General features: G+C 53.5%; 3 protein-coding genes across 5 annotated transcripts in view; 1 reads left to right on the plus strand and 2 right to left on the minus strand.

Moving 5' to 3' along the window:
- The first annotated feature begins 495 nt into the window (after positions 1-495).
- Positions 496-3,561, plus strand: SNX22 (sorting nexin 22). Its single transcript, XM_027889626.1, has 6 exons — positions 496-579; positions 2,362-2,445; positions 2,556-2,660; positions 2,729-2,823; positions 2,966-3,036; positions 3,157-3,561. The coding sequence occupies exons 1-6, from the start codon at positions 511-513 to the stop codon at positions 3,240-3,242; spliced, it is 510 nt and encodes a 169-aa protein (XP_027745427.1). The 5' UTR covers positions 496-510; the 3' UTR covers positions 3,243-3,561.
- A 161-nt stretch (positions 3,562-3,722) lies between these two features.
- PPIB (peptidylprolyl isomerase B) lies at positions 3,723-5,872 on the minus strand. The gene is made up of 5 exons (XM_027889616.1): positions 5,646-5,872; positions 4,992-5,105; positions 4,787-4,880; positions 4,208-4,392; positions 3,723-4,072 (listed from the first exon to the last, which is right to left on the minus strand). Exons 1-5 carry the CDS (start codon positions 5,799-5,801, stop codon positions 3,950-3,952), a joined length of 672 nt encoding a protein of 223 aa, XP_027745417.1. The 5' UTR covers positions 5,802-5,872; the 3' UTR covers positions 3,723-3,949.
- A 4,018-nt stretch (positions 5,873-9,890) lies between these two features.
- The window catches only part of CSNK1G1 (casein kinase 1 gamma 1), a 98,638-nt gene continuing 81,221 nt past the window's right edge, over positions 9,891-27,307 (minus strand). For 2 of the 3 annotated variants that reach the window (XM_027889639.1, XM_027889646.1), the window contains 7 exons: positions 26,743-26,827; positions 24,804-24,952; positions 23,208-23,312; positions 19,404-19,511; positions 15,876-15,982; positions 13,631-13,654; positions 9,891-10,656 (listed from right to left, as the gene is read on the minus strand). In XM_027889639.1, the coding sequence (XP_027745440.1) occupies positions 10,602-10,656; positions 13,631-13,654; positions 15,876-15,982; positions 19,404-19,511; positions 23,208-23,312; positions 24,804-24,952; positions 26,743-26,827 (633 nt within the window). In that variant the 3' untranslated portion in view covers positions 9,891-10,601. The remainder of the gene's footprint in view (positions 10,657-13,630; positions 13,655-15,875; positions 15,983-19,403; positions 19,512-23,207; positions 23,313-24,803; positions 24,953-26,742; positions 26,828-27,307) is intronic. The other variant, XM_027889653.1, reaches the window with a different exon arrangement.

The raw sequence follows: 27,307 nt of genomic DNA on the forward strand, positions 1-27,307 counted from the left end.
GCAGAGCCTCTCCCCCGTGCTGTGTCAGGGACAGGGGTGACCTTGGACACTGCCCTGGCCACCTGTCCCTGCTCCTGATTAGGCTTTGGCTCTCTGCCATTCTCCCAGTGGGAGCCGTTTTTAGGATCTGAGCTCATCAGGGGCTGTGTAGCGGTTCCACTTTGTGGCATTCCCAAAAAACAAAGGGAAACCTTTGGGGCTGTGATGCTCAGGGTCAGGTTTGTACCTTCAACCTCTCCCCAGCCCCCCTACGTGTGGATTTTACCAAAACCGATACCCCTTCTGCCTTAAAAAAGGGAAAACGCAGCTTGGTCTGACTTCCCACTTCCTTTTCCCATATCCCTCTAAATCGGCGTCCTTGCCGCTCCTCTATTCTCCCCCGCCCTTTCCCCTGTGCTGGATGTGGGGTCGCAGGACCCTCCCCGGGGTGCTTTGGGGACCGTCTCCCCGCCGTGGGCGCTCGGGGCGGTCCCGCCCCGTCTCTTCCCCGCCCCGCGGCCCCCCCGCGCCATGATCGCCGTCTCCATCCCCGCGGCGGAGCCCCCGGCGGCTTCGCGCAGCCCCGACAGGGCACACACGGTGAGCGGGGACTCGGGGGGTGGAGGTTTGGCTGCCCACGGGCGTCCCCATCTGCCCGGGGAGGGGGGAGGTGTCTCGCTCTGCACCGGGGTCTGGAGGCCCCCGGTTGTCCCCGAGGGTTCCCCATCTGCCTCGGGTGTGGAGGTCTCTGCGTGTCCCCAGGGGTCCTTGCCGGTGGAGGGGGGGGGGCTAGTTCGGGGGTCCCCTGTTGAGAGGTTCTCGTCTCTCCCGGCATAGCCCCACGTGCCCTGGGACTGGATTCGCCCGCGCTCCGGGGCATTTGTCTCCTGCTCCAGGGTTTGAAGGTCTCCGAGTGTCCCCAGGGGTTCCCCACCTGCCCCAGGAGTGGAGGCCCCTGCGTGTGGGGGGCACAGACCCTCTACCTTTGAAAGGGGGAGTGGTGTCCCTGGTCTGGGAGTGCCCTCTGCCCCCCGTGAATGGGGGTTACCGTCTGTCCGGGGAGGGTAGATGGGAATGTCTTCCTCTGCCCCAGGGGCTGGAAGTCCCCAAGCGTCCCCAGGAGTGTCCTACCTGCCCCAGGGGTCCCTGCTGGTTGGGGAAGGGGGGTGGGGGTGGTCCAGGGATCCCCTATTGGAGAAGTCCCCGTCTCTCCCGACATGCCTCCGCCTGCTCTGGGACTGGAGGTCCTCAAGTTCCCACAGGAAACCCCACTTATTCCAGGGAAATGTTTGTTACCCACTGCCCCAGGGTCTGGAGGTCCCCAAGTGTTCCCTGAGGAGTCTTCACCTGCCCCAGGGGCCAGAGGTCTCTGCCTGTGCTGAGTCCCTGCCTTAGGCACCATCTGCCCTTGAAATTGGGGGTGTTTCTCTACCCTGGGGATCATCTCTGGTGCCAGAGGGATGAGAGGGTCCATGTCTGTCCCCGGGTACCCCCATCTGCCCCGGTGGTGGGATGTCACCAAGTGCCACCCCTCCCCAGCAGGATGTCCCCAAATGCCCAGGAGTGGCAGTCAGGGAATCCCTGCCGGGTGGGGGTGTAGGGGGAATGACGCCGACCCTCTGCCCCTGGAAGGGATGGGGAAGGAGTATCCCTGGTGAGAGTGTGCCCCCTCTATTCTTGGGGGAAGTTCTTGTCACCCCCCTCTGCCCTTGGGGTGTGGGTGTGTCCTTCCCCCACGTGTCTTGGGGCAGGGTGGTCCCTGCCAGTGCACTCTCTACCCCTGAAACATGGGGTCCATGGCCCAAGGGGTCCCCTCTGTCCCCAGGGGGTAGCTGGGTGTCCCCATCTGCCCTTGGGGATGATGATCCTGGGGCAGGGAGGGAAAGGTCCCCCTTTGCTCAGGAGGTTGGATGTCTCCCCTGTCCCCAGGGTGTCTCCCTGCCTGAGGAGTCCCCGTGCACCCCAGGGGGTGGAAGTTCCCAGCTGCCTGTCTGGTCCTTGCTGGAGGGGGTCACTGAGGTGTCCCTGTCCTGGAGGGTCACCAGAGATTGAGGTCCCTGCCTGGGGACGCTCTGTGTTTGAAAGGGGGGAATTCCTGCTGTCCCTTGGTGGTGGTGGTGGTGGTGTCTCCTGTTGGCTCCCGGTTGCCTCTGTTTCCCCCACAGAGGGTTCCCATTGGCTGGGGGGAGGGGGTTCATCTCCATCTATCCCAGGACTGGGATTCCCTGCGACCCTGAGGATGGTGAGGGCAATAAGGATAGTTAAGATGATGAGGACAATGAGGATGGTGAGGATGATGGGGATGGTGAGGATGATGAGGATGTTGAGAATGATGAAGATGAGGCTGGTGAGGATGAGGCTGATGAGGTCTGTCCCCGTCAGGTGTTCCAGGTGGAGGTGCTGTGCAATGGCCGGCGGCACACAGTGACCAAGCGCTACAGTGAGTTCCAGGCGCTACACAAGCGGGTGAGACCCACCGCCTCTGCTGGAAGGGGACACAGGGAGGGGACACAAGGAGGCTCGTCCTTGTCCTCCCTGGCCCGTACTGCTCTGATACCCTCCACACTCCCCCCCAGATCAAGAAGACCTGCAAGGTGCCTGACTTCCCCCCGCGCCATGTCCCCCACTGGATGCCCAAAGCACTGGAGCAGCGCCGGCAGGGCCTGGAGCTCTACCTGCGGGTGAGGTGCGCACAGCGGTGGGGTAGGGTGGGCTTTTCGGGGTGCTGACCTGTCCTGGGCCACGGTAGGGTGTTCTGTACCACAACAAGGAGCTGCCCCAGGATGTGCTGGACTTCCTGAAGGTACGGCGGTGCCAGCAGGACCCCAAGGCCAGCAGCCCCTCGTGAGTAGATGAGTTCTTCTGGCACCAGGGTTATCCCATACAGCACTGGGATCATCCCCCTGACATGTTTTAAGTACCCCAAGACACAGGGTTGGGGACAATGGGGACAGGCTGGGGGCTGATATCTCCTCTCCCATGGCAGCAGACTCCTGCCTTCCCAGCGCCCTGTCATCAGCTTCTGCTCCGATCCATATGTGGGGCCATGCGACACTGGTAAGGAGCAGGACCATGGAGGTCCCATCCAAAAGGCTCTTCTGGGGCCCTAAAAGACGTTTTTCCTTTAACGGGGCTCAGGAGGGAACCAGCTGCTCCAGCTCCCTCCTCTCCTTGCAGACCTGCTCCCCAACACAGTCCTCACCGGGGTCCTGCAGGGCCTTTACCTCCCCCTGAGCTGCACCCCCTGCCAGGCAGTGCCTTGAGCCCCTGGAATGCCAGGCTCCTGGGCACCCACGCAGCTCCCAGGGCTGCAGTGGTGAGGAAAGGAATCCTGTGGTGAAAACGACTCCTTCACACTGGACTGGGGCAGGAAAACAGTGGGAGAACCCAAGGGGACAGTGGGAATCACAGCTGCTCTCCCACCACCATCCCAAGTGCCTTGTCTGGGAGAGTAGGAGCTATGCCTTCTCCCTAATATTTTGGGGTTGTGGTTGCAGCCTTTGGATGCTGAACCGTGCTGGAAAACCCCTCTGCATCTGGGATTTGGTGCAATAAATCTCTTGGATTTCATTGCCTGGTAAAGTGGTGCGCTGTGGAATTCTGCGAAGCAAACCTGGGTCCAACTGTGGCACTGCTCCTAGCTGGATAGGACACAGAAGGGGGATGGAAAGCTGAGGGATGCACACAGGTGAGAGAGATGGAAAGGGATTCGTGCCCTCCCCTGAAAGCAGGAGAGAGGCGGCTTTTTAAAAAACACATTGGTCACATTTATTGGAGCATGTGCTTCTTACAAAAGTGATGGAAGAGGAGCCCATGCCCTGTCCCCCTGGCTGGGAGAGGGGCCCGGGCAATGGGACACAGCAGGACCCAGTGGCTGCTCCCCCACCCCGGGAGCAGGGCAGCCCCAGGCCAGTGGCCCCTCACGCCCCAGCAGGTCCCCGGTGCCAGCCCTGCCACCCCTGCTGGTCCCTCACTCTTTGGCGATTGCGAAGGGCTTCTCCACCTCGATGGTGCCACAGTCAACGATGGCAACATCTTTCAGGGGCTTGTCCCGGCTGTCGGTCTTTGTATTCTCCACCTTCCGCACTACGTCCTGGGTGGAGCAGAGGTGTGAGGGGGACACAGGCAGAGCCAGCTTGGCCAACCCCTGTCCCTCTCGAAGTGCCTCCCAGCCCATTCGCCTGCCCAGTCCCGCTCTCCCTGGCCCCCTTTTCCCCTGGCCTCTCACCATGCCCTCCAACACTTTGCCAAACACCACGTGCTTCCCGTCCAGCCAGGGAGTCTTCACGGTGGTGATGAAGAACTGGGAGCCGTTGGTGTCCTTGCCGGCATTGGCCATGCTCACCCAGCCCGGCCCATAGTGCTTCAGCTTGAAGTTCTCATCAGGGAAACGGTCCCCATAGATGCTTTTTCCTACGGGTGGGGACAAAAAGGCAGCATTGGGGTGGAGGTGACAATGGTGGTGGAGGAGATGATGGTGGTGGGGGAATGAGCACTTCCAGAGTGGGGATTAACAAACACCAACGCCAGAGAGAACCATGAGCTATGGGCTGCTGGAGGGAGCTGGAAGCACCCCATGAGCTGGGCAGGGAGGGTCATGCCCCCGAGGACCAGAGCAGGAGGCTCCCAGCACCTCCGTTACCCCAGCACCCAGCTCTGCTCTGAGGCCAGGTCTCCATGCGCACTTATTCCTGCATTGCTCCAGCTCCACACTGGTCCCAGGGCAGACAGGCAGGTGTTGGGAACGTGGCTGCTGCTTCACTCCCAGACAGTGGTTGGATCCACAAGCTGGCGTGGGCCAAGTTACCTCCAGTGCCATCGCCACGGGTGAAGTCTCCTCCTTGGATCATGAAGTCCTTGATCACACGGTGGAACTTGCTGCCCTTGAAGCCAAATCCTTTCTGGAGGTGAGAAGGAAGAACATGGAGTGAGGCAAAGCGATGGCCCAGAGCTCCCTGCACCCAGCACTGCCCCAGGGGCAGGTGAGGCCCAGGGGGCCGCGGGCCCCTCACCTCTCCGGTGGCCAACGCCACAAAGTTCTCCACTGTCTTTGGCACTGTTTTGCCAAAGAGCCCAATGACAACGCGGCCCACGTCCTCCTCACCGATCCGCAGGTCGAAGAACACCTTGAGGGGTGCAGGAAGGTTACGGGGGCACCAGGGGAGCCACCCTCACCTTGTTGGGCCAACCCTCCTCCCAAAAGCCCCACTCACCCAGTCCAACCAGGCCCAAAATCTCACTGGGTCCGATCTCCCCCGCCTCCCTGCCTGCATCCCCTTGCTCCACAATCTCAGCTGGGCCCCCCCAACACAGGCCTTCAGCCCAGGCCTCTCCCACCCCATCCAGGTCCCCCTCACTCCACATTCCTTCCTCCCCACTCCAAGCTGAGCCTCCCCCACCTCAGCTTCCTCCGAGCTGGACCAAACTGCCCCTAGGCCTCCTCCCCCATCCTAGGTGTCAAAGACTCCCCCATCCCAGGAGTCTGCCCCTCCCAAGCCCTCCTCCCTCAAGGCCTCCCACCACACCCTCCCCTCCCCTCCATCCGGGCTCCCTCAGCCCCAGACCCCCCTCAGCCCTTCCAGGCCCCCCTCACCCCAACAACTCCGTCCAGGCCTCCCCCGCCCCATTCGCGTCCCCCGCGCCGGCCCCGGCCCGGCCCCCCCGACCTTGGCGGTGACCTTGGGCCCCTTCTTGCGCTCGTCGGCGCGGGAGGCCGCGGGCAGCAGGAGCAGGAGGGCCGCGCCCAGCGCCGCCGCCGCCACCAGCACCTTCATCCTGCGCCGCTCGCAGCTCGGCCACAGCGCCCGCCGCGCCGCCGGCATCCGGCCACGCCCGCCTCGCACCCCCACCAGCGCCGCGCGGTGGTATCGCCCACGCTGCCGCCCGCCCGCTCCGCCCGCCTGGGCGCGACCAACGGCGGCAGCGAGGGGGGGGCAGGCGGCGCCTTCCGGCCGGGCGAGGCGCGGGCGGCTGCCACGTTGCCCCTCGCTGGGCGGCCGCGGCGCTGTCAATCAAGAGAAGACTGGTGCGATGATTGGACGTCGTAGGGGAGGAGGCGGGAGAGGGGTGGAGCCGAGGGATGTCGGCGGCCAATGGGTGCGGCCGTAGGGGGGCGGGGCCAGTGGGCGGGGCCGGTGTGTCCCGCTGCCCACCCCGAGGCCCGCGAATCGCCCTGGGCTGCTGTTCCCAAGGCCGCTGTGTTCGGTGTCTCCCGGGCCCGTTGTGCCCCCGGTGTCAGCAGGTCCCTTGTCCCCAGCGGGCAGGGGGACACTGAGCAGCCAAAGCAAAGCAGTGTTCGGTCCCGCCGGGAGGCCGAGTCGAGCCAAATGGCTGCGAGTCAGTGTCAGTGAACAGAACGGCGTTATAAAGATGCCACCCGAGAGCCAAACAGCACCTTTGGAGCAGCTGTCACTGTCCCCACACAGGGAGAGCACTTGAACAAAAAAAAAAGTCCGTGCTTGGAACCTGCTCCGCACTGCGATCGCTCTTGGGACACTTTCCCCCCCACTTCCTAGCCCTAAATGTAGCTTTTTAAGTATGAGCTCTCATTGCCTGTTCCCAAAACTTGTTTTTTGGGATACGTGTGCTCTGACAAGGAGACGAACCTTAAGCATCTCCTCCCTACCCCGTAGAACCTGTGACTTCACCTTTGAGGTTTGTCTTTTGGGGGACTGACACTGACTCACAGCTGACACTAAATAAAAACGTAATCCCCACATATTCAACTAACTCCAGGATTTGTAATCACAGATTGGTTTTGGGTTGAAAGGACCTTCAAAAGTCCAACCCCTGCCATTGGGCAGGGACGTCTTCAGTGATGTATGTATGGCCAGTCTCTTCGCGAACGAAGAACCGGGGAAGGTCTTTACACCTTCCAGCCTGCACATTGGATTTTTTAGGTGAGACACGGAACTGAGCCCACCCTTTAATCCTGAGGTTCATCTGCCGGGGCCAAGCACGCTTGGATGGTGGCAGTGGTGCTAAGTGCAACACCGCAGTCACTCCCGTGTGCTTCCAGCCTGGTCATCTTGCTATTTAAGAGGAATTTGGGCTTCTCTCACTCCCTTTTTCAGTTTTTATCCCACAGCCTGACCCACTCTTCAGTCTTGCCAGGGGAAGAGGCGAGGCGAGCAGGTCCCAGCACACCTTTCCCCGTGGTGCCTCTCAAGGGCTGCCCCAGGACAAGGCAGGACAGCTGGGAATGTGCAGGCACAGGGAGAAGGGAAAGCAGTGCTACCATGCCTTGGCAAAGCTCTGTGGGGCCAAACCATCCAGGGCTCAACACAAAGTTGTTTAGAAGGTCCTGCCAGGTCCCACCCCGCACACTGTCCCCTCCAGGGAGGGCTCAGTGTCCAGTGGAGCCAAAGGAAAACAAAACACAAGCGCCATGCTCTCAGGCTGAGGTAATAAATACATCTATTCATGGAGAACAATGCAGCAGTGCAATGTTTTATTGAAAAAAAAATAATAATCATCTCACTTGATACCTCAGAAGACTGCATCGCAACGTTGGCGGGCTGAGCCACAGAGAAACACGTTGGAGACCAGCCCAGCCCCCAGGGAGCCCCCGGAGAGACCCCTCCCCTTCAACCCCAGGGTTTCCCTGCTCTGACTGCTCCGGGCAAGGAGAGGAGGGTTTGCCCAGGTTAATGCCCTGCGTCCTACCACAGCATGGCTGGCTCAGTCTGGCTGCATCTCCTCGTGACCTCCGAGCTCCCTGGGGACAGCGGTTCCTTCAAGAACGGGACTTGCTGTTAACCTGTTTTATTTGCCTTTTTTTTTTTAATTTTTTGTTAAAAAGCCACCCCACATCTTTGCCCTTTTTTTTTGAAGAGTCCAACGTACGATTATAGTGCAAGAGGGCTTGGTACAAGTGAGCATTACCAGCATGCCGTGGGGGGACAGTCCTCCCCTACAAACACATCATTGTAGGATTAAAAGAACATCTTATCTCCGGAGAGAAGCCGTAGTGGGTCACCATGAAACAGTTTTCAAACCAACCCACTTAAAACCAAGGTCAGGAAAGTTTCTAAACAATCAAATACATTCACTTTAAAAAAACAAAACAAAACAAAAAAACCCAAAAAACTGAAACAAAAGAAACCAAAAACATTTAAGAACAAAACCTGTTGAGATGGCCCCTTTCCCCCCCGCCCTCCCTCACCCTGCAAACACATATGCTGCAACTACAAGCTGCTCCTTGAGTGGAGGCAGCGAGGAATGACCAAACACGGCAGGAGATGCAGAAGGAATCGAGTTCTGGTGACAGGCACTTAGTGGGGCTTGGGAGGGCAGCAACAGAAGTGTCTCAGGGCCTGGCTCTGTCTGCAGCAGGCAGGGCAGCTCCCGAGGAGCATCCATGCCCCTGGACCCCCCCTCCTAAGACACCAAACCACGGTTTCCTACAGCAGAGAGGGGAATGCCTGTGCCAGAGACACGGGGCTCCTGGGAGCCCCTGGCAGCGGAGGAGTTCGGGAAGAGAAAGGTGGAATGTGGCCACAGTCCCTGTCCTTCCTCTGGCAGAAGGGGACGAGAGGGTGAATGTCCTGGCAGGAGGTGAGGGGTTCCCTTCCTGCCTCCTTCCTGCCCTGGCCCGCGGCACGGCTGGAGGAAAGCGCTTTGCAAAGGGAGAAAGGGGTGCACATGTGAGCCGAGAACTCCTTGGGATAAGGCATGGAGAGAACACGGCCAAGAGACACCCCGGAGGGGTGCCGGTAAGGAACGAGGCCTTTCTGCTCTAACCAGTATCCTGCCTGTCTCAGGGATGCACAAGGAGCAAGCCCAGAACTCCCTGCCCGGGGTGATCTCCTGCCCTCTAAGCCCACTTCTGCCCAGCCTGGGGAACTGAACCTCCTGGGAATGCCACTCTGTGAACTCCAAGCTACGTAGATCATCATTAAAACAAATAAAAGATAATGGAGATCTAGTCTCTTCCTTTCCTCCATTCATGCTCTCCAGGATTTTGGGGTGAGCCAGGCCCGAGTTTATGACAAGCAAGTCCCTCAAGTGAACAGTCACTGCCTGGTCTGGTGTCATACACTGAAAGACTAAGTCCAAGGAACTTATTCACAACCTTCCCAACAGCTGCTCGAGTTCTCCCACAGCCCTGCCACCTGTCCACGAACCCCTGGGCAGCCTCAGCCTCTTTTGAGTTGGGAAACACTGCAGCAGGAGACAAGATTTCCTTGTTTTTATGGGTGTGCTGAGTGTCCCAAGCCCTTTCCTTGCTATTGGTTTGGCTCAAAGTGGTGCAGGAGAACCATGGCTGCACGGGGGGGTGGGACGGTGTCCCCTGTGCCCGGCCCTGCGCTCAAGGAGAGGACATGAAGGCTATTCCAGTCAAACCTATCTGACCATCGGGAGATGGGATCAGTGTTAAGGCATGAAGTATCCTCTCCCTGCCAGGGAAGCTTTGCTCCTGCTAAGGTGTTCTTGCAGAAAGTTCACAACCACCCCACAGAGGGATTTGGGAAGGCTGCCCGGCTGTCCACACTTCAGGAAACACCTGCTTCCCAGGAACCTCAATCCAGATCTACCTCTTAAACCAGCACAAATTCCTCTGGCTCAGCAAAGACACCACCGCTCCCTCCTGCCAATGCCGGGTGACGGCCTCGCGTCTCCCGGCCAGCTGGGTCACGCACGGCATAGGAAACCATGGAAGGGACATTCACCAGCAGCTAGGAAGGGTGAGTGGAAATTCAAGTATGCTTTCCTCAGCGTGCGGCCCAAGGCGGGCATCGGGAGCCCCAGCCTGGCACGAGGGTCCTGGACATCCCCACTCGAGGGCATTCCGTGCATCCACCATCTTCCCCGCTGGATGTCTGCCTGCGCTGGCGCGGCCACGCAGATATCCACAGATACAATGTGCATCTGTAAATGCTAAAAATAATAAAAAGTGCAACGACGTCAGCTTCTTTAAAACAATCCACATTGCTCTGTTACCGTCAGAGGAGGGAGGTGTCAAGGGAGCCGGAAAAAAAACCCTAACTGGAACAGTAGATTGCAAATTTCTCACAGCTTGCACATTACAGTGTAACTGTTCCCAAGGAGCCGCAGAGGGAACCTGTCTCTTCCTGCTGCAGCGGTCAGGCCCTTCTCCCAGCAACTCTCCTGCCTGCCTCGCATCCTCCTGCCCTCTCGACAGCCAATCAAGCCTATTGGATTTCTTCCAATTAATTAAGGAGGGAGGAGGATGGAGGAGCATAGAGCACAGGAGAGGGAGGGGAGGAAAGTGAGCAGGAACTAAGCACAGTCCTCAGGTTTGCATGAACGATGCCTTCGCCGTAAACAACAGGAAGGAGGGTCAGCCAGCCAGCCCCCCTCCCAGGGCGACCAAGACCTGAGCCAGCCACAGTCCTGGTCCCAAAAGGAGCTTCAGGCTTGGAGTGAACGAGGGAGACCATTCAGCAGATCCACCCCAGAGTGGTTTGTTTTGGAACGTTTTCTTCTCTTTTTGGTTTAAAATGTCACTTGGTTTTGTTTTTTAGTTTTTGTGGTTTTTGTTTGTTTTTCTCTCTTCCTCCTCTGCCTCCTCCTCCTCCCCCCTAAAGAGAAGCCCCTTCCAGTGATTCAGGGCAGGAGCTGCAGGCGCGGTGTTTCCTGCAAGGCCCAGGAGGCACTGGTCACTTGTGACGCTGAGCCGTCTTCTTCCGTTTCCTCTTAAAGAAGCAGCAGCACCTGGGACACAAAGGACAAGGAGAGTAAGCCCCACGCCCGGCATCAAGTCCCGGCACCCCGGGAAGTCCATGCCACCCCGGGGGTCCCTGTGTTGGCCACATGCAACAGCACCTCTGCTCGCCAGGCCTGAACACACCTTCAGCCTCTGGGATGGTCAGCAGGGGCTGGTGGATGGTAATCCCACCAGCCCGGACTGGGAGACCACCAGTGAGCCATGTGGTGAGGGGATCCACTACCAGGCCCCTGAACCAGCTGGGCTTCTCCCTCCCAAGGCTCATTTGGGGCAGGAACACAAGGAGCCATCTGGGAAAGCAGTAAAACAGGGATCCAGGTGCTCTGCTCCCCCTGTCCGACAGCGGAAGTGGACTGGGACATCAAGCCCTGGCTGCTTTTCCCAGCCATGAGACACACGGTTTTCACCACCGTTCACTAAAAAGACAAGTTCCAAAGAGACCTTGGCTCTGGGACCAGGTTTCTTTACTGAACCTTTCACCAGAGCTTTCACATCAGATCAATCACTCAGTGCCAGGATGCAGAACCCCTGCTTCTTCCCCCATCTGATGTGAGAGAGGTACACAGCCCCAGGGATTAGGGGAAGCAAGAAGGATGGAGAGTGGAGGCTGAGGTGGAGAGAGGAATGCCCAACGCAGCTGCACCATGAGGAGCGATGGGTTCCCTGTGGGATACACTGGGAGCAGTCACCCAGATCCTGTAGTCCTGCTGGTTTCCTACAGAATCCCTTGGTGCTGAAGGTGTATCTGTCTTCCTGCCCTCAGCCTACTCTCAGGAATACTCTGCACAGGTGGCTTGTTCTGTGCGAGTTCTCCCGAGCTACATGTCCTTCTCTGTGTGCTGGGACAGCAACTTATGGAGAAGTCTGGGTGATGATGGAAGACTGCTCTTCCAGGCTGGTAGAAGGGATGCCTGGCTAAGCAGTCAAAGTAGACCACAGAATCATAGAAGATCCTGACTTGGAAGGGACCCACAAGGATCATCGAATCCAGCTCTTGGCCCTGCACAGGACACCCCCAAGAATCCCACCGCGTGCCTGAGAGTGTTGTCCAAACACTTCTTGCACTCTGCCAGGCAAATGTGAGGATGCATAGACCATTTTCTCCTACAATCATCTGTTACCAACAGATTAAAAACACTGAAAACCACTGTAACTTCTCCAAACTATTTTCCACTGGGTCCTTTGTGTAATGGTGGCATTACACCTCCATTCTCTGAGAGCTGGAGGAACAGATTCCTTCCTACTTGCACCCCAAAGGTGCTTGTCCCTGGGTGCACGAGCCTAGGTGCAAAAGTGATGGGTGACCACCACCCTGCTGTGAGCATGGATTGTCTGCTGAGGAGAGCAAATCCCTGCCACAAACCCTGTGGGAGAGGCCCCACAGGGCCCACAAGAGGAGGGACTCCTCCCACTGCACAGACTAAGGGCCAGGAGAAAAACGTCCATGGTTTGTCTCAAGGTTCCTGACCCGGCCCAGTTTGGAGGTGGGATGAGGAGAAATGCCAAGCCCTTGTTCTTGCAGGAGCTTCCATCACTGGTCACCCACCCTGGGGCGTGTGTGCTGCCTGCAGCCCCCCCGGCCCAGACTGGAACCCCCACCCCAGGACTGCTCCTGCATTTTGTTGTCCCAGGCCATCTGCCCCCTTCTCCTGCTTTAATCTGTCACAGTATTTTTCTCCCACAGCAGCCACCTTCCTTCATGACATGGGCAATGGTGGGTAAGGGGGAAAAGTCATGGGGAGAGAGGATGGAGGATGCACAAGTGATGGTTTTGCATGCAGCGGGTAAGGGAAGAAGAGGCTGAGCAGCACTCAACTCCTTGGGTACCCAAGAAAGGGAGCTGACTGACTTCTGGCTGGTTTTCCTTGTGACTGTCTTTTTAGGCTCTTAGAGGTCCAGGGAAGGGTTCAGGAAAGGAAATCCTGGCAGTTCAGACAGGCAGAGGCAAAACACCAAAATAAAAGAATAAGGCAGGCTGACAACTACAGAACATGATCTCTCTACATGCAGACAATGCCCAAGAGAACAGCCCCAGACTACGACATACAGAGAAGCCAGAGATGCCAGAGGTATTGGAGGTGATGCCTATGGAGAGCAGGGCAGAGGCAGTCAGTCTCCCATCCAACAAGGACATTCCTCACCGCACACAGGCCTGGTCCCCTTGCTCTGGGGCCATTCACACCCATCAGCCCTCCCTGAGATACAAATTCTTCAAGTGAATCTCCGCTTGGTCCCCTGCTTACTGGGTATGTGGTTTCCCTAAGGGGCAAGGAGGGAGGGAACGTTTCCATGGGACAACCTGAGACTGGGACGCTACAGCTGCAGCTTTGAAACCCTGATAAAGCCCTGAACTGAGCTTGGACAAGTGCTAATCCCAACTCTTCCACCCCTTCTTTCCTGCAGAAGCCCATTCACTTGCACCTCAGCTGGCTGAAAAGGAGCTGCCTCCCACCCACTCTCTCCAAGCAGGGGCTCTATCACTAATGAGGACTCCATAGTCTCGTCTTTCCATCCTCTGTGGCCTGTGCTTCTCCAGAGGAGACTCTCCAAGGAAGTGACTGCCTCCCCTGGATACCCAGCACAGGGTTTTCCCTCCATAATCGTCTGCGTGAGGAATTCCTGCAAGAGGCCCAGCAAGCCTGGTCCCAACTCTGCCCAACTCCATCAGGCATCATCTGCTCACGGACATAAACGTTTAGGGGAGATGGAAAGCCAAATAGGAAAGGATTAAAGTCTGATTTTACATCCATGTGTTCAGAGATCAGCCAAATTGCTCGGCCTAGTGTGGCCGCTCAGACACAGCCCATACCCTCCCCAGGATTGCATGTGGCTCTAAAATCAAAACAGCTCTGGGTTGGCTTTGACTTTGTGCTTTTTTAGGGTTTAGTGGGTTTGGTTTTGCCAACCCCAGTCTAGTCTGGTCCGCTCCCCCTTGCATGTGGACTGGAGAGAGGGACTCACCACAAGTTGAGCATTTTCAGGCAGCTACAGAGAGTGTAGAGAAAAAACACAGAAAGGAAGAAAGAGCGATTAGTTCACAGAGGTGGGATGGAAGCGAGTCACCGCAGCCATGCAAACATGCAGTGCAGAGGCAGACACACACCAGGCCTGCCCGCCGCCCACCCCAGCCCTCACACCACCTCTGCCCTCGCCGTGGTGCCACTGACAGCTGCCACCTTCTCCAGGGGTTTTCCACCTTCCCCCTCTTTGCCATGGAGGTACCAGCCTCATCGGGTTCTAATCTGGGGCTGGGATCAGAAAGTGGCTCCGGGCCACCATCTGCTCTTGTCCCCTGCAGCTCCAGCAACAGCAGGGCCTGATGATGGATCTACACATGGAATCAGCCCTCCAGCAGAATCCACGTCTGAGATCAGGAGCTTTTCTCCAGCACACTACAGGCAGAAGCACTGGCACAGCTCTGCCCTCTGGAATGCCAGGGAAAGCCCCTTCTGCTCTTGCATACTGTCTCAAAACACAGAGCCCAGCTCCACTCCTGCCAGCTCTCTGCGGCACACTTTACTGCAGAGCACAGTCCCAAAGTCCTTTGCCCTTCTCGTGTGCCTGATCACAGATGCAGGAAAGATGAAGCCAGTGGTCCCTGCGGCAAGCGGAATGAAGAGAACTATGCTTGGGAATTACAATAGACCCCAAGGCTGTCAGTGCAAAGCAGCTTATGCTCTGCTTCCCAGCACCTCCAAAACCAATCTGGGAGCACACAAACAAGAGCTGGAGAGAGACAGAACAGCTCCGTGTCCCTGAGGGACAGGGCCTGGGCAGCACAGCTCTCCCATGCTCCTTCCCACCTGCCTTGCTGTCTCCCCTGTACAGGGAGTGGGGGCTGGACACTGGCCTCACTGCAGGAACATGGGCTGGAGGTGTTCCTGGTCCTTCCTTGCACTGGGTTGTTGCATCAGAACTGTTAAGACTAACAATGTGCCCCATCCTAGGAGCCACATGCCTGAGGGGACCCCCTTTAGAGCCCGTGACGCCAAACTAGTGGTCCCTGCTGGCCATACTAAGAGGAATGTTGCCCACTCTGCAACCTGCACCTCAAGATCTCCCCCACCCTGCAGTGCCTGATGAAGACCCTGCACCAAATCCAAAGCTTGCTCCTTGGGCTCAGAGGAGAAGGTGTGCCTGTTACCACAGGGATCAAGGCCAGGCCAGCTACCAGCGAGCAAGATCTTGCACAGGTGCTTCCCCGATGGAGAAGAACAGAAGATCTTCAGGACAACCAGCACAGATGACAATACCCAGGGACCTTCCCCATCCACACACCCTTCCTCACACCTGCCAGATTTCCTCTTCACCCAGGAGTGCCCACAGAGGCTGGGGCAAACCATGTGGGACAAGCGGCACCAGTATCATCCAGTCAAATAATAACCAGGCAGCTGGGCCATGTCCCAGCACTGACCAGTTCAAAGGCAGCTCTGGCCCCCCTGACCCCTCGCTCAGGGAGCACCAGGATTCCACAGTGACCCACCAGGGACCTGGTCTAGTTCTGAGGCAGCAAGAAGGTGCCATGTTGAGGATCATGCAAAAGGTGACACGATGTTGCCGGAAGCAGCATGTGTGCACAGGAAGCCAAAATGGGCAAAGCAGCAACTCTGGACATCCGTTCTCACTCCTGATCACGAGCTACAGGAGAGGTCAGTTCAGAAGGAGCACCTTCTCCCCCACAAGCTGCTTCTCGTTCCTCTCATTCAGCTTACACGGACCAAGACAACCCACAGGGAGAAATACCCATCCCTGCAGGAGTTACTTTTGCACCGTTCTGGATACCTGGCACTTACTTCTTACTGCCAGAAATAAAGTGTCAACTCTCAGACCAACGATCTCTTCACTGAGCTGTGCTTGAGCTACTCCTACACTCTCAGCACAAGAGCACAGTGCGTTCTCCCTTTGGAAAGGGGGACGCTCTCCAGGATTCCAGAAATCAACTCCCAGTATTTCGGGATCTGTGCCACCATCTACCTGGCAGGACATGCTCTGAGTAAGAGTTACGTTCTCCAGGCATGACAAGTGTCAAAGAGAAGCAGCAGCAGCAGCAGCACTGAAGGCACCATGCACAAAAGCAGCAATATGCAAGGAAAAGGGCACGGGACACGAGCATCGATTACTTTCCCATGGGAAAACGTCCCCACTCGCTTCCCAAGAGGAGGATTAATGACCAACCAGTGGAAAGCCTGTTGTAAAGCAAACGTACTTAGCTTCCTCCACCACCTCCACCTCTGCCTGCGCTGTGATGGGCGCGTTGGAGTGTGCTCCCGTCGGGTCGTCCACGTTCAGCTCCCCGTTGGTTGAGCTCACCACCTAAACACAAAGGAATACCCCGTTAATGAAGCTCCCCAACAAGGAATGCTATGGGAGTGGGAAATTTGCAGCATAACCATCTGCTCCTGTCTCTTTGCACCCTCTCAGCAGGCTCAGGTTCTGTGGGTGCCTTTGAGTGGCTGACCTGGTCCATCCCAAGCAGAGCAGCAGGAAGGGGATTGTTCACTAATTCCCACTCCCACGTGTGCCCACTACATGTCGTTCTGGCTTTGGGAGGCCACTTTGGGAGCATAGCACTGGTGTGAGCACTGCCAGCCCTACATAGACACGTGACCTGGATAATGTTGATTGTTTTACCCTGACACTTTTAGAGATGAGTGGCTGATCCTGTTGCCTGGCAGCACCATGGGTAGAAGCCACTCCAGAGCCACCAGTCTCACTCCTTACACAGACCGTTTTTGGAAGTTCTTCCTCACCCAAAAGCTACTGACATGGTCTCTCATCTCTTGCTGCCTCACAGCTGCCATGATGGCTCACTTCAGCATTTCCATTATGGTGATGACCATCCAGCTTCCAGCTCCCAGCTAGATGGTTAATCACTGTTCCACTGCCACAACAACCACCAAGGAAGTCCACATGGGATGGAGGTTTTTCTGGACCCTCCACATTCCACTTGGACATTAGGATAGGCACCTGAAGCTGCTCCTGGCTCCAGAGCTGGAAGGATGCCTGGTTCCCCCTCCTTCTCCTCCTCTTCACCTTTCTACAAGGCAAAAGGAGGCATCTCCCATGGGGTGGGAGTCAAGGTGCTACCCAGAACTCCTAGTGGCTCTGGATGACCTGACCACCAGATATGAAGGGAAGGGAGCCCTTGTAGCAGATGCCCCCTCACTATTCAGCACATCCATCCATGTTCATTTTGAACACTTCAGTCCTACCAGCAGCTGCTGCTATTGCCCACCAGGCCCCAAGGCTGGGCTCTGCCAAGGTAGGTCAGGACTCAGCTCATGTGATGCTCAGAGCTCTCCTCAAGTGACAACCCTTTGGATTCTCTTCGCCCCTCTCCCAGGCTCATCACGCCGTGGACCCACCTGGGTTCTCCAGACTCCCACGCTTCCCACGTGACTCTGCAACACTGGCACTTAATTGTGCTGTTCCCAGGGCTCTTCCCACACTTTGTTCAGCTACTTGTTCAATTCCATTTTCCAAAAGACTTTGATTTTCCTCCTCGTTTTTCATGTGCTGCTGCCTCATTTTCAGGTGGCAAATTCAGCCTTAAAGGAACCGGTGGTTCAAAGGTGCCCAAACACCCAAGGGTGCATAATGAATTGGGGTGTCTGTTGAGAAACAATTCCAGCCTCTGCAGCCAAACGCAGCACATTTCCTGTTCTCAGCTGCATGTAAGCAGAATTTTAACGCTTACAGTGGCACGTGGAGGCTCATAAACTGCTCAGGTAGCTGCATTAGTGCTGTAGCTACGTAGCTACTAGGAAACCATTCCCCTTACACTAAGAAATATGAGTAAAAACATTTACTCTGTACTGAGTGCTGGAGTCATACAATCACAGAGCAGTTTGGGCTGGAAGGGACCTTTAAAGCTCAGCTCGTTCTATCCTCTGCCAGGGACAGGGACACCTTCTACTTGACCAAGTTGCTCCAAGCCCCATCCAGTCTGGCCTTGAACACTCCTCCAGGTCCCTGTCTGCTCACGTCTGAGATCAGAGCTACATATTTATCAGTTCTTCCTTGTCTTTGTTTCTCTGCTACTCAGTAAAATATCTTTAAATGAAAAAAGAGCCAAAAAAATCATTCAACCCAATCAAGTATCAGGAAAAAGTAAACATTTCAACCTAATCTGCATTTCCCTAGGGACATCCTGGACTACCCGTGTCCTTGGCTCAGCTCTGTCCCATTCCAGGTACTAATTCCCATTCACCAGAGCCAATTTTCAGAGTGTTGTGTCTGACAGCAGAGCGAGCTCTCACAGCAAACCTCTGCCAAAGAAGTAGCGATATCAGTGTTCTTGTTTGCTTGGATGATTCCTGCACTTCTCCCCAGTACATTCAGCCAGCTCACACTGGCACTAGTGTAAGAAGGTCCCTCAGTGAGCCTGAGTGACAACCTGAGCAGGTAGGACTTCACAGAACCCTGGAATCACAGAAGGGCTTGGGTTACAAAGGACCTTAAAGCTCATCTTGTTCCCACCCCCTGCCATGGGCAGGGACACCTTCCACTATCTCAAGTTGCTTCAAGTGTCATCTAACCTGGTCGTGAACACTTTTGGGGATGGGGGAGCCACAGCTTCTCTGGGCAACCTATGCCAGGACCTCACCACCCTCATAGGGAAGGATTTCTCCCCAGTGTCCCATCCAACCCTGCCTCTGGCATTGGGAAGCTGTTCCCGCTTGTCCTGTCCCTCCCTGTACTTGTCTGAAGTCCCTCTCCAGCACTCTCAGAGCCCCTTCAGGCACTGGAAGGGGCTCTCAGGTTCTCCAGGCTGAACACCCCCAGCTCTCCCAGCCTGTCTCCAGAACAGAGGGGGCTCCAGCCTTCGGAGCATCTCCCTGTCCTCCTCTGAACTTATTCCAACAGTTCCATGTCCTTCTTGTGCTGGGGACCCCAGGGCTGGAGGCAGCACTTCAGGGGGGGTGTCACCTGAGCAGTGCAGAGGGGCAGAATCCCCCTTCCCCTGCTGCTCATGCTGTGGGATCAGCCCAGGGCACAAGGGCTTTCTGGGCTGGGGCATGCCCAGCCTCTCATCCACCAGCACCCCCAAGTCCTTCTCCCCAGGGCTGCTCTCCATCTGTTCACTCTCAGCCTGGATTGATACCATGGGTTGCCCCTACAGAGGTGCAGCACCAGCACTTGGTCTTGTTAAACTGCATGAGATTCCCATGGGTCCACTTCTTGAGCTTGTCCAGCTCAGGACACTGTTCATTCCTTGGTCATAAACAAGAGTTTTTCAGGAATTAAAGAATTTATTGGTAGTGCTACCTCCCACCCTGTCACTGTCACACATCCCCTTCCTTGCAACCATCCAGAGATCCACCTTGTGGCCACCATGCCCTCACACTGGTGCTGGTCTGCTTTGGAACAGCTGAACTCTTTTCCCAACATTAATGGGGATTATCTCCAACAAACTCTATTTCAGTTGCTCATACCACCCAAGAGAGCCTCCAAGATGGGAGAGAGGGTGCTTTATAGACCACACCTGCTAATACACACATGTACACCCTTTTTTGTCCTCAGTTTGACAAATCTGAGTTCAAAACAGCACTTGGAAGAAAAGCTTAATCAAAATTGTAACATCAACAGTGTTGCCATCACAGCTTGGATCCCACAAACCCACAGCCTGAGCGTTACGTATGGGAGAGGACCAGCGAGATTGCTCTCCTGACCACAATGTTGCTGTGATTTGAGGAGAATTCAGGGACTTTAACACATCAGGAGGAAGAGGTACCTGCACTGATCCTCCGTGTCGATCCGCAGCCAAATGAGATGTCAGGTACGAGGTATTTGTCTGTCGGCTTGGCTGGATCTCCCACTCCCCTCGGCGATCTGACGATGCCTGCTCATGAGAGAAACAGAAGAGAGAGCAAAAGGTGAAAGAGAGGAAGAAATAAAAGGGTGTTGGTTAGTGAGTTAGTTTCTTTGCAAAAAGCAAAGCATTTACACTTTTAGCTGGGCTAGAATTTCCTTTTCCCAAGTGCACCTCGTTATTTACATCTGTGGTGGCTGCAGTGATCCACTGCTGGAGTGGACTTTGTCTCCTCTGTCTGATGAACAAAGAGGAAGATCTAGTCCAGAACTTCTTGCTTTCCACAGCTTCATTTTCATGGATTTCAGCATAGAAACAATCACGCTGCCAACATTTCACTCTGTCTGTCAGGTCACACATACCAGACCACTTGGCATGGCAGCAAGGTTGGATAAATGAGCTGAACCTCCCTTGAATACATAATTTTAAACTCAAATTTGCTACATAAAACAAAGCCAAACACTTCATTTCACCTGAAGCCAGTTCCACACACTGATTCACCTGTGCAGTGCAGAAGGAAACATCCACCACACCTGCCTGACTGGAGAGAGGGTTGGGGGCTTTTTGGGTTTCTGCAGAAAAGTAGATAGAAACTTTTGCTAACAAGTTTCCTCTCTGTCCCAGACAGATGCAAACATCAGGTGAGTAAATGATTAGAATTTTTTTTTTTTAATTAGAAGAATTCCTTTGCACTTGCACGAGAAGCTTCTGTGGGTCACCCAGCTTTGATGACAACACATCCAGTGCTCACCTAAGACCCAGGAGTATCTCAGTACACCTGAACCCAACTGACCCAAGCGAGAGGAACACAAGACTGGGAAGTGTGGGACAAACAAATCTGAGACCTCAGGCCTCAGCTGAATGAGACACCACGGATCTGTCCAGGAAACAAGAGGCTCCACTGAATAAACACCAAGTTCTCATCAGTGAAGGTGAAGCAGTAACCAAAGGGAGGGGCCTGGCACACAGAGAGACTCCTGAAGTCTCTGAACAAACCTCAACACCCACTAGTAAATTGTCAGTCTACTAGAGCAGGAGCACATCCAAAAAGCAGGGAAAGTAATAGAGAAGTCCCTTGGCATTTCATAAAACATCTCTTATTGTTCTTTTTGCTCTGACTCCCTCCCAGAGTGACCCATGGAGCTGCTCCTCCTTCCAAGCAGCCACCAAATCCAGGTGCTACTTCCCTATAGGTATCTTGTCGTAAGATCATAGAATGGTTTAGGTTGGAAGGGACCTTAAAGATCCTCTGGTTTATCAAATCTTCTTACTATACATCCTTTCCGTCAGCCTGAGACACTGCTCATGCTTTTTGTCCTTGGTGACACTCAAAGGAGAAGCACTTCCCTTGGAATATTTTGTAATGGCTGTAAGTCACAAGAACAGGAACAACTGGAGACTTTGAATGAAGGTTTTAAAAGGTGGTGGAAGGCAGATCCTGAGTGCTGCTTCTTCCACAGGATTGGGTGCTTGGCCAGCTCAGGGTATGAAGCAGTACCATGGTACTTCAGCACTGGGAGAGGCAAACTCCTGCCCAAGGGCCTGCAAGCATTTTCCAGAAAAGGCTCCAGTAGCCACAAGAGCCAGATTTGTCTCTTTTAGCTCTACAGCCAAGTATGTGACAAACTGGATTTGAAGTTGGCTTGAGCTGAGCCCAAAGCAACCCAAGGAGTGACACTGAGGAAGTGATGCCTGTGGAATTTAGAATAGAATAGAATAGAATAGAATAGAACAGAACAGAACAGAACAGAACAGAACAGAATAGAATATATCTTGAGTTGGAAGTGACCCTCAGGTAACACTCACTGCAACTCCTGGCCCTGCATAGGGCATCCCAGTAATCCCACCCTGTCCCTGAGAGCATTGTCCAAATGCTCCTTGAGCTCTGGCAGCCTTGATGCTGTGACCACTGCCCTGGGGAGCCTGTTCAGTGTCTGACCACCCTCTGGGGGAGGAACCTTTTCTTGATATCCGACCTCAACTTCCCCTGACACAGATTGGGAGCCCTGAGTTCCCATCACCTTCCTACCAGCTTCCAAATCATATGACAAGACTGGCACCTAAAGACAGGGGGGACAGAGCTTACCCATCACCCATCTTTGATTAAATACCCTCACTTCCCAGAGGAATGGGATAAAAAAAGGACATCACATATGTCAGCTCTTTACTGGGAGTCAAGTATTGTAAGAGATCTGCAGTTATTATACCCCAGAACAAAAATAAGGCCATTAAATCTGGAGACCCAAACCCACGCCTCCAATTCACACTCAAAATGTTTCTTTTTTCTCATTTTTCCTTTAGAGAAATCCTTTGCTCAAGACTTAAAAGGAATGTCCCTTGGAAGAGAGCTGTTTGTGTTTTGGTGAGAAGAACCTGATTTTCCCTGTGTTATATTAAGTAATTAATCATCCTAAGTAATGTTTAGGTGAAAATACGACAAAAGCTGCTGTGCAATCCCACATCCAGACTTTCTGTGTGGCTCAGAAGAAAAAGCTGCCTGCATATTTTGGGACTAACACAGATTTCTTTGGACCTCATACTATAATTTGTGAACTTTAAATGCCTGAAAATGAAGCCAGGTCCAGTCAAGGAAATATGATGCCTCACACACACACATACACACCATGAAGGTCTGTGGTCGAGGTGGACAACTGGAGATTCCACCCAGAATTGGGGAGTTAATACATCAATCAGGGAATTTATTAAAGCAGATTATTGTGGCAGGGCTCACACACCAGCCCACACTAATCACTGCACAAACACTGCACTGCACGTGCTGCAAACCACCCACTTCCAACAGGGGGTGTTCACCCTGACTGCAACTGATGAAATGAGATGTATCCTAGTCTGTGGTAGTTTCTCGACCCTTCATGACCCAAGGAAAGCTGAGCCCAGACAGGTTATGACACCTCAGACTTGGTGTTCCACCCCTGAACCCCAGTTTGAGGAACTGTGCGGGGGCAGTGCCAGCAGCCAAGGAGCTGAACAGGACAGAGGTTGAAGGAGCAGAACAAGCCCAGATCCACTCCCTGGGAATAAAAGCAGCAACGCTCCAGCCAGGAGCCCCAGCTGGAGATCTACTGAACATCTGAGAAGTTCTGTTAACACAGAAAATCCAAACTCTCAACACCAACAAAGCAGTAAAATGAGAAAGGAAAAAATAGGGCAATTCAAATTCAAAACATGGCAGTTCATCTGGACCATGATGCCCAGCCTTCCCAAGGGTGCCTGCCCTGCCAGTCCTTTGTGCTCTGCAACACTCACACTGTGAACTGGATGTTCCAAAAACGATACATGGGTGTATATAGGACACAGATCTCTACTGCAGCCACGCGTTTCATGGGCAGAGGGCACCTGGGACAGGTTGCTATTGCCACACCTCTCAGGCTACTCCACATCCATGTGCTATGAGTAAAAGAACCCCCAAAAATGTTGTAGCTCAGGGCTGGATCATTGAATTAACCAGCTTACACACAGACTACAGACAAACAACCCATTCCAAATTGGAATCCATTTGATTCATGAGGAATTCCACTGGTGAATACAGTATTTCAACAACCTGTTGCTTTGACAAAATTCTCCTCAAATCACAATCCTGAAATGAAGCAGGGATTGTCCTTGTCATGACCAAGAATCAGTCCTAGCCACCTGTAATGTCATACGGCATCGGCTTCTCCAGTGCAAGAGGAATTCTGGGAGGGACCAGAGCCATCATGAGCAACGCACCTGATTGCGAAGGGCTTGCTGGGATGGTCGATCCCGGTGGATGTGGCTGTCTCTTGTTACTGCAGATGTCCCAGAATCTACATGAACAGATCCCACAGGAGTAGGCTGGAAAATAAGGTGCTGGTTAGGATGAAGACTCTCATATACATAGACCCACTGTGTCAGGCTGTGAGGAAGCAGGAAAACATCCAAACACTGCCCAAAGGTAATAGCCAAGGAGAATTACAGTCGGGGCTATAAAATCCCTGTGATTTGATAGCCATGTGATTTAATGGTGGACACCAGCCCCAAATGTCTTGTATAAAAATTAATTAAGAAGATATTGTTAGGTGTCGGTCTCGGTGTCAGATCACACCTAATGTGTCTCACATGGGGTTATTACAACTGAAAATATATAGACTTGTTTTCCTCATCCCCTCGTCTCACCACTTGTAAAAATCACGCTTGCACAAAAAACAGGACATGTTAAAATTAAAGCTTCATCTGCTCTCTCCTCAGCAAAGTCATAATCCCTGCTCCCAACACTGAGATCTCCATAGCAACCACCACGGTTGGCAGCAGTAGCACGCTTGTTTTACAAGGTGCTCTTTATCAATTGCCTTTGTAATTAAAGAAAAATGAGGAGAAAATCTTGATTCACAAAGGGAATGATTTCTCAGGAACTGTTTTGGGCACAGTAAACATTGGGAATGCTAAATATAGTTGGGACAGTAAAGCACCGGCAGCAGTACCTAGTTCAGCACTGAAGACAATGAGTTTATAGGTGTCATTGCTGGTGTTTGGGGTGAGTCATGAGCAGGTCTTGAGTACAACTGGCTTTTGAGATCAGGGTTACGGTCCATGTGGAGTCATGGAACTGCTAAATGGAGCTTAGTTACTCCAATATTTCCTTGTCATGTACCATACAGAGCTGGTTCAGCCTGTGGAGCGTCTATCAAAATATTCTGAGCTCAGGAGGGTAGGCTTAGATTAGATATCTGGGAGAAATTCTTCCCTGTGAGGGTGGTGAGGCCCTGGCACAAGCTGGCCTGAGAAGCTGTGGCTGCCCCATCCCTGAAAGTTTTGAAGGCAATGTGGTTCAGTGGAAGGTGTCCTTTGCCAATGGAAGTGGAGGGAGAACAAGATAAGCTTTAAGATCCCTTCCAAACCAAACCATTCTGGGATTCTACTATTCACTGAACATCCATCAGAGCCTTGCCTGGATCTCCTGTATGTTCTTGATGAGAACTTGACCATTACAGGAGTCTTCCATAATTCTCCCACTTTAAGATGGATTTTACATATTTGTCTCCAATCCTGTGTTAGACCAAGGGAGTTCAGTCTGGTCATGTTCACTGTCACAGGTGGGGAAGTGAGGCCTGAATATCCTACCAGTGCAAACCCAGAGAGGTGGGAAGGGGCCTTTGTCTCTCAGGGAAACCTTGAGGCACTGAAAGAATCCCCTGAACACAACATCAGGACACTTCATTGTGTTGAGAAGTAAAAGACTTGACCTTAAATACGCTGCCATTAATTGGGATTATCAGGGACAAAGAGGCAGAGGTGTGGAAGCAGCCCCTGGAAAGCAAGGCGGGGGATTTCAGAGGGAAAACTCACAATTGGCCTGCCGACCCAATCATAGGCATAGTCAAAGGTGTAGCCTTTCTTCTCAAACAGCTCTGTGAAGATGGTTCGCAGGTAATCGTAGTCTGGCCTCTCAAAGAAGTCTAATCGCCGAACGTAGCGGAGGTACGTGGCCATCTCCTCTGTGGGAAAAGGGAAAGGCAGCAGCTTTTATCCTGAATCTTCTGAATGGGTGGTTAAAAAACAAGGTCAATTCACGCTGTGAAAGAATTGTCTGGGTTGCCACTGCTAGCTCTGGCTTTTCCTCTACAAGGAGTGGTTTTTAGTAACAGCCCACAGTGGAAAACAATTCAAACACTTCTCAATCAAAGATGGAAGTGCCACCTCTGCTCTACCTCACATCTGACTTCCACACCTAGTTTTATTCTAAACCTTTGTATAAAATAATCACAATGAGAAATAAACTCACTGAACCTGCCAACAGACTGCTCACATGCATTTAAAATGTTGTTGCTCAGAGCAGTTGTGGCTGCCCCATCCCCAGAAGTGTTCAAGGCCAGGCTGGACAGGACTTAGAGCAACCTGGGATAGTGGAAGACGTCCCTGCCCGTGCCAGGGGGAAGAATGAGATGAGCTTTAAATACAAACCATTCTGGGATTCCAGGATTCTCTGAGTCTATAAAATAGCCACAGGCACATCTGGGGAAGGAAAGCAGCGGTGTGGCTGCCCAGAGCACTGTGCTGCCTGACGTCATGACATCCATCAGAGCCTTGAATATTCCAAACTAGACTTTTGAGGGAGAGGTTCCAAGGTTAGCTTACCTGAAAAGAGTTAATTTACATACTAGGGTTTGGTGTTAAGCTAATTAACTGCTTTCTTGCACTTTGCATTCACAGAGAGCTGAGTGCTGGGAACACATGTCCTGCCCCTTCCCAGCTCTCCCTCAGCTCATGTGCAGACACACCAGAGTGGCTTTGCCTTTAGCAAACAAAAATAACAACAGCTTTGCTCCCTCTGTGGCTTGCAAGCTTCCATGTCACATGGAAGTAAAAGAGGAAAAAAAAAGGAGAAGAAAGAAACCCCTCTTCCAAGTACCTCCGAAAGGTGGAGGACCAACCAGTTTTAAGTGAGGGAGGAACAGAAATCAGTTCTCCCATCTCCCATCAGCCCAGACCTGCAGGTGTAATCAAGGTCTGAGCAAGAGTGTTGGGAAAAAAGATGAGAACATCCAGTCTGAAGCTGTTGTGCTTGGAACTAAGTGGATTTTGCAATGACACATCTGGGGAATTAGCATGACTCAAGTAAACAATGATACCTTTCCAGGATTGGTGGTTCTCATGTTGGGAAAGAGTCACGTGACACAACGGCTCCTACAGGAACGGGACTTGTCGTGGGTGCCCTCCTTCATGTCCAGGACTTCAGAAAACACCCAGAAACTCCCTCCACACCCACTCTGTGAAGGCCACAGGGTACCCAGGGAGGGCTTTAACTTTGTACCCTTTTTAACTCGAGAAAAGGCGTGGCTAGAAACACATCTTTAGCTAACAACCCCCTTAATACTGCTGTCAGAAGGTGGAATTCACAGACAGACACGCCATGCCATCTTCCAAGCTGGCCACCTACACTCACAAAACCTGTAAAACCTTGCATTTGGAAAAGAATGAATTCGGTACATCCAACATGGTCATTTGGGAGTGGGAAAATAATAAGGAGCTCTTTTGGAAGGAAGCCAAGAAGCCAGGGAGGCACACAAGGTCCCTGAGCACTGTCCAGGCTCCTTGATGGGTTAAGCTCATTTTAAGTCCTCAGGCCCTGAGTTCCAGCAGCAGATCCAGCTGTTTTCCACCTTGAGGAACAATATGATGCACACACATCATCCAAATACTTTCTGCCAGAGGAGCTCAGGACCATCCATTTTAACAAGGTCTGTTCCCCTCCAGCTGCACTCACATGGTCCCGTGAGGGCTTTACCTGGAAAGTTCTCACAGAGAACTTCAACCGGAGTGTTTCTCTTTGTGTCGCCAATCTTCTGATACCTCTCTTTTAAGGTGTCAGCCTGCAGCGCACAAAGACAAAACAGTTGTGGAGAAAGAGTTCAACCATATGAGAAAGGACATGCTGTATGGGAAGAAAAACAAGGTTTTTAATGCCCGTTCTGGGTGGCATCAGGAGATGTTACTTGTAACTGAACTGCCTCCTGACTACACTGACCAGGGACATTTTGCAGGCTATGGGCAGAGAAAATCCAAGGTCATGTTCAAAACATCCTAAGTAAGGAAAGGTAGGACCCTTGTTAGTGTCTTACAAGGCTCCCTTCTCACAATTCAGTCCTGATGGCCGTGTAGAAAAAGTTTGATGGGAGAAGCAAACAAAGCTGCAGGAGCTGGGATAGCACATCAGCACCTCCCCCAGGCTCAGGGCCATCGGCAGCTGAGCTGCCTCCACAAACATCTGCAAAATATATCCACTGCAAGGGCAATTTGGGTCTTTCTGGGTGTAACAGAAAGACACCACACAGATAATGACTTCTATCAGT

This window comes from Empidonax traillii, unplaced genomic scaffold, assembly GCF_003031625.1.
Source record: "Empidonax traillii isolate 1590-97213 ecotype Southwest subspecies unplaced genomic scaffold, ASM303162v1 scaffold12:size2584012, whole genome shotgun sequence".
Classification (NCBI taxonomy): Eukaryota; Metazoa; Chordata; class Aves; order Passeriformes; family Tyrannidae; genus Empidonax; species Empidonax traillii.

What these genes read in the sequence shown, in the direction of transcription:
- PPIB (XM_027889616.1), bottom strand. Translation starts at nt 5,801, where the DNA reads ATGCCGGCGGCGCGGCGGGCGCTGTGGCCGAGCTGCGAGCGGCGCAGG. An exon ending in GGCCCAAGGTCACCGCCAAG is followed by an intron (nt 5,106 to 5,645) that starts GTCGGGGGGGCC and finishes GCACCCCTCAAG; the next exon opens with GTGTTCTTCGACCTGCGGAT. An exon ending in CCGTGGCGATGGCACTGGAG is followed by an intron (nt 4,393 to 4,786) that starts GTAACTTGGCCC and finishes CCCCACCCGTAG; the next exon opens with GAAAAAGCATCTATGGGGAC.
- SNX22 (XM_027889626.1), top strand. Translation starts at nt 511, where the DNA reads ATGATCGCCGTCTCCATCCCCGCGGCGGAGCCCCCGGCGGCTTCGCGC. An exon ending in GCCCCGACAGGGCACACACG is followed by an intron (nt 580 to 2,361) that starts GTGAGCGGGGAC and finishes TGTCCCCGTCAG; the next exon opens with GTGTTCCAGGTGGAGGTGCT. An exon ending in CCCAAGGCCAGCAGCCCCTC is followed by an intron (nt 2,824 to 2,965) that starts GTGAGTAGATGA and finishes CTCCCATGGCAG; the next exon opens with CAGACTCCTGCCTTCCCAGC.